At 42.1% G+C, this 6,049-nt stretch overlaps 1 protein-coding gene across 1 annotated transcript; it reads left to right on the top strand.

The window, feature by feature from the left end:
* ddt (D-dopachrome tautomerase) lies at positions 1 to 4,607 on the top strand. Its single transcript, NM_001292559.1, is given in 3 exon segments — positions 1 to 155; positions 2,993 to 3,168; positions 4,001 to 4,607. Coding segments are annotated over 3 exon segments (357 nt in total). The 5' UTR covers positions 1 to 47; the 3' UTR covers positions 4,074 to 4,607.
* Positions 4,608 to 6,049: the final 1,442 nt, after the last annotated feature.

The following is a 6,049-nucleotide window of genomic DNA, read 5'->3' as shown; positions in this document are numbered from 1 at the left end:
ATTTTCCAACCTGATTTTTTTNAGAAGGTCCTGCAAGAGTGTCCTCGATGCCTTTCATAGAACTGGAGAGTAACCTGCCGGCGAGCTGCATCCCCGAGGAGTTGGTGAACAAATTATGTTCCGTGGCTGCCGAGGCACTCAGCAAGCCAGCCGAGGCGAGTACCAGCTCTCTGGCGCACAGTGATCAGTGCATTCAATACCGGCACTGGGATTGTTTGAATCCCTCAAGAATAGACAATAGTGAAGGGCAGCGAGGAGGACTGGTCAGGGTGGCATTGACGTTATGTGCAGTCACTAGGAGAGGTGGGGGTGGGAATCTGAAGGCCCGCGGACAGTTTTTAAAAAAAAATTTTGGTTTGGGGCCTGGTCCGGCTACATTTCGTCCACAACATATGCAGTCAATCCATTTTACAGTATACTCTATAATAATCCTTGCATTTGATATAGCGCTTTTCACGTCGGGAGGACATCCCAAAGCGCTTCACAGAACACACTGTAAAGTGAATTGACTGTATATTTGTGGGCGAAGCGCTTTGAGACGTTTCAAAGACGTGATAAGGCGCTATATCAAATGCAAGGATTATTATTAATCTATTCCAGATCCCCAGGAAGGTGGAATTTATACTGTGTTGTCAACTCACGGGTCCATCGATCATCCCCACCTTTTTCTTATCTATTTGGACTTGGGTCTTGAGCCTGAGCAAGGTAGAGAAATGACGGGATTGGGGGAAGGCGACTGAAGTTGGGATTAAAGAGGTGGGTTTTGAGAAGAGTTTTAAAACCAAGAATTCTAAGACAGAAGGTTGTTGGTTTAAGCACCATATTGGTCAACAATCCAGCAAATAAAATTGGTCATTGATTCATGGCTATTTGTGGGACATTGCTGTCTGCAAACTAACTGCTGCAGGTTGTTGGGTTCACAGGGATGGCCAGCGTGGAATTAACCAATCTGCTTTATCTGTCAATAAACTGTGGCCAGAATAGATCAGCTATTCTGTGTAGCCAAAGTATAGAATCGGGAACCCGAGACAAGGAACCAGAATCACCTGTATTTTATGTTTAACATCTCATTACTGAGGCAAAGGTTACAGAGTTTTGTATTAAATAAATAAGCAGGGTTACAACAGGCAGTATCTCATTACGCCATTATTCTCGAGTATAGTACATCACCTTGATGACAATATCAAAGTTCACAGGGAGCAGTCAAAATTCTCTTGGTTTGCGAACACTGGTACTGAATCTCTTGCAGCTGTGGTTGTTGTATTGTTGACATCCTTTTTCTGATTTTATTTGAATCTCAGAACTTCAGTTGGGAATTCTGCCCTCCTGGATGAGCGAATGATGAACTCGCTCTCTCCCACTGAGCCACTAACGTGTAGTAATAATAATCCTTGCATTTGATATAGCGCATATCATGATTTATCATCTCAGTTATATTCTTTATAACCTGGTTATCAACTTTAGGTCGATCAGTGCACCTATTCACCCATCTGATTATTTTAATCACGTTTGCTTTGACTGATTCTGATTAAACTGTACCATACAGAAGCTCTAAATTCACAAAATGACAGATTCAACAAACTGCAGCTGTATATCACCTGGACACTAGCTAACAAGCATAAACATACCGAACTGTGGAGTCCTGTAGCTTAGCGATTAGAGCGCTCGCCTCGCAAGTGAGAGGACCTGGGTTCAATTCCCAGGCAGGGTGAAACATCAGGCAAGTTTCTTTACTCCAGACGTCTCTTTACCTAACAGTAAGTAGGAATCCGGTTGTTAATCGAGTGGCTAATCGCTTTTCTGCAGGTAATAAGCCCTACAAAAGAAAATAATAATTTGGTCACTCCCAATTATTTATTGAAAAACCTAGGCGGGAGATAACAAAGGTGTGAATAAGGTATTCAGCTGCATTTGGTGAGAGGTGAGCAATATGGCAGAGTGGAAGAAAAGCAGTTTTGGTAAAGGAATGAACATGAGGAAGGAAGGAGAGCCGAGGATGTGTAATGAGGATGAGGATGTTCAATAATTTTGCGGGAGAGGCTAGGAGGTTGAGAAAGTCAAAGCCAGAAATGAGGATATTGGCAGGAGTCAAGTAAATAATAAAATAATCCTTGTATTATGTATTGTGCCTTTCACATCAGGAGGATGTCTCGAGGCTCTTCACGGGATTTTATTGTAAAGTATAGTTTTGTGGGCAAATGTGGCAGCACACACACAGAACCTTGAAGTGAATGACTAATTTTATCGGATTGTTGGCCAGGATACCAACATTGCAGGTTGGCTTCCATCCACGTTTATCTGCACGAAATTGAGGTTCATCCAGCCTTGATGTCTGACAAGTGGGTGGACAAGGGTGGTTTGGGTGTCATGATCTACATGTGGAAGTTAACCCCTTACCTGCAGCTGCCGTTACCATGAGGGAGCATGTAGATCAGGAAAACGCGGGAGCCTTGTCATACTCTGCAAGGAACAATATGAGGGTGAGAGGAGAAAACATCAGAGGAGATAAAGGAGAGGCAGTTGGGATTGGAACCAAGAGAGTGTGCTTTCACAGAGAGAGATATTGAGCAACTGATCAACAGGGAAGAGGGGTATGATCATGAGATGAATGATTTAATCTGGAGGACTGTTGACTAGGACAACAGTTTTACAGGGAGTTTTATAATAATCGTTCTTAAAAACATGTTATTTTTCAATTTATTTATATTATTTGTAAATAAAGTTTTATTCTGTACTTACCCATGTCGTTCGTACCTGACCTGGAGGAATTAAGTTCTTCACACTGCATGATGTTTACCTACCAAACACACAGTCACTAAACCTTGCAGTAAATCCTGTGAAGCTCTTTAAGACGTCCTCCTGAAGTGAAAGGCGCCAAATCAAATTTATCTATTATTGTGATATATTGTGCATTGTTCATTTCTGCTTTATGCTGTTTATTTCAAACGTAAACACTATTATTTCTGAAAAAATCTGTCAAATCTTTTTACAGAGAATCAACATCACAGTGAAAACTGGTTTAGCCATGCTAATTGCAGGCTCCATGGCTCCATGCGTGCAGCTGACCATTTCATCCATTGGTGTGGTGGGCAGTGCTGAGCAGAACAAGCAGCACAGTGCCAAGTTCTTTGAATTCCTTACCAAGGAGCTGGGCCTAACAGCAGACAGGCACGTATGGAAATCAAGAGTATTAGCTTCACTCTTTCACTGATAATAATACAATAACCCTTGCATTTGATATAACGCCTTATTACGTCTTTGAGACGTCTCAAAGCGCTTCACAGAATATATTGTAAAGTGAACTGACTGTATTTTGTGTGCGAAACGCTGCAGCCAATTGCACACAGCAGTGCCCCACAATCAGTCATGGATTGAGTGACCAAATTATTATTATTTATATTTTGTTTTGAAGGGATTATTATCCCCGGAAAAGCCAACCGCCAATCGACTAACAACCGGGTTCCTGCTAGGTAAACAGAGATGTGTGGAGTAAGGAAACTTGCCTAATGTTTTCAGGAAAATCTGTATGTTGAACAGGCACAGGGCTTATTCAGTCTGCCAACCCTATTTTGCCAGTTTATTAGATCATGGTGGATCTTTTAATCCCCTCTGAATCTGAAGGCTTAGGTTCAAGCCCCCCCATTGGACCTTTAAACTCGTAGCCTTAGCTGGCGCTCCAGTAGAATGCTGGTGGAGTGCTGCCCATGACACTGTTTGAAAAGAGAAGTTTCTCGTGGTGTCCTGGCCAACAATCCTCCAGTTAACATTGGCCACTCACTGCATGGCTATTTCTGGGTTGTTCTGCTGTGCACAAATTGGCTGGTGCATTCAATTACAAAATAAAAATGACTACTCCTGGAATCAGCCATTTTATCGTGCATGGGTGTCTGAGTTTATGTACCACAGGGACTGTTTATCAAGGGGTTAATCCTGTAAATAGCTTAATTAATTAGATGATTTTCTCTTTTTGTTCTTTATTCCATTGACTTTTGATTTCCAGGATTTTGATTCGATTTTACCCCGTGGAACCTTGGCAGATCGGGAAGAACGGTACCGTCATGACTTTTCTATAGAAAGGCGATATCTGTTTGTTCCCTGGAAGGCGAGTTGTGACCAGATGTGATCTCAGTCATGCTGAAAAAATATACTACATAGAGAAGGTACACTACACATTGACAGGTATATAGCACCTTTCACGTTGGGAGGAAGACATCCCAAGATGCTGGGAAGATCTCAATCTTCAAGCTGCTCTTCAGAATGTGATTCTTTAGTTTTGTAATGGAATAGTTATCTTCTGAGCCAATAGAAAGTGCAAGGACACACATGCGCGGTGCGACGCAAACAGTAAATGGGCTTCACTCCACTCGAAGGCCCCACTGTTGTGATTGTGTGTGTGTCTCTCTCTCTTTCAATGTCTATGTGTGAGTCTCTCCTCTGTATGTCTTTGTGAGTGTCTGCTTGAGTGTGTTTGTGAATGTCTATGTGAGTGTGTCTCCTCTCTACGTGTGTCTGTGAGTGTCTCTGTGAGTGTTCCTGTCTTCTCTATATGTGTTTGTGAATGTGTCTGTGTTTATGAGTGTCTCCATAGAGTGTCTTTCAATAAAGTGAAAAAATATATGTTGACTGTAAAATGTACCTTGATAGCACCAAGCACTCCCGCAACACCTGTAATTTTGGGAAAATATTTCTGCACTCTTCTATTGGCCCCAGGTCATCACCCTGTAAAAGGAGTAAAAAAAGAATGGATACTAAGCTGTGAGTTTCCAGGTACTGGAGGTCTGAACCCTGTCCAGATCAGTTGGATGAAATTCTCATTTGTCCAGTTTGACTCACAGCTGTGTTTTATTTGGGATTAAATTACAAATGTCACTGATGACAGCCTGTGTGGGAAAGGGAAACTCACAGATTGATGTTGTAGGGTAACTCTTCTGAGGCTGAGCCACAGTGGTAGAGCCGAACACAGGTGCTTCTGTCTTTGCATCACCTGCTTTGGCTTAGCTTGATGTCGCCATTGGATGTCCCAAATAGCAAAGATGACCCTCATTGTGATAAGCACCAACATTTATTACAATAAACTCAATGAACACATTGTAACAGCAGAATGTGGTCAATCACCATGATTGAAGCAAGCCTTCTGACAACTGGAATTAAACACAGATTCTACAGATTACTCTGGTGTAGTTTGTTTATTACCCCCAACCTGATTTCAGATTGAAATAGATTTGAATTTACTTTGTCATAAACCGTTCAAATCAGTTGAGGTTTTTACATGTGTGGGTGGGTGGGGGTATTATGGGTATTATGTTCAATGCCTGCAGGACATTAGTGGGTTTTGTAATTCGAAGCATTTTATACTTGCAGCTCATATGCAAAGGGAATTTTTTTTTGGTCAGCCGTGTGTCTGACACATGCAGAAACCCATCACTGTGCTTAATCCTAACCCAGCTGAGAATTCCACCGCCACACGGAAATCCCAGAGATGGATTGGTGGAATGGAATGCGCTCTCTCTCCCTGGAGGGATGCATCCTGTTTACCTAATTCCAGAAAGTAATAGGTGCAGGCTGGCAATAACTAATAATAATAATAATAATAATAATAAAAAAGGGAATAAATAATAAAAAGTTACTTTTAAACCATGTACTAACTACTCCCTAATGAAAGAGAAACTGGAGAGATCGTGTTGGGATTTTTTCTTCAGTGGATGGTGTGCAACCACACCATCGACACATCTGTCTCCAAGTGGTCAGGAGTCAGAGCCAGAGAGTGCAGCTCTATGAATGAGCAATTCGTGAAACACGTTTACCACCTCATAGAATAGAATTGTACAGCACAAAAAGAAGCCATTCTGCCCATTGAGTCTGTGCGGCTCTTTGAATAGAGCAATTAATGTCAATCCCACTCCCCGGCCCTTTCCCCATAACCTGCAAACCCGTCCTCCTCAAATACCCGTCCACCGCGTTTTTTTAAAAGTAGTTATCGAATTGGCCTCGACCGCCCTTTCAGGCAGTGTTCCAGATTCGAACAACTCGCTGCGTGAAAATATTTCTT

This window comes from Callorhinchus milii, unplaced genomic scaffold, assembly GCF_018977255.1.
Source record: "Callorhinchus milii isolate IMCB2004 unplaced genomic scaffold, IMCB_Cmil_1.0 Scaffold8, whole genome shotgun sequence".
NCBI classification, from domain to species: domain Eukaryota; kingdom Metazoa; phylum Chordata; class Chondrichthyes; order Chimaeriformes; family Callorhinchidae; genus Callorhinchus; species Callorhinchus milii.
Note: the sequence above shows the minus strand (reverse complement) of the source record. Positions and strands in the feature narration are given on the sequence as shown.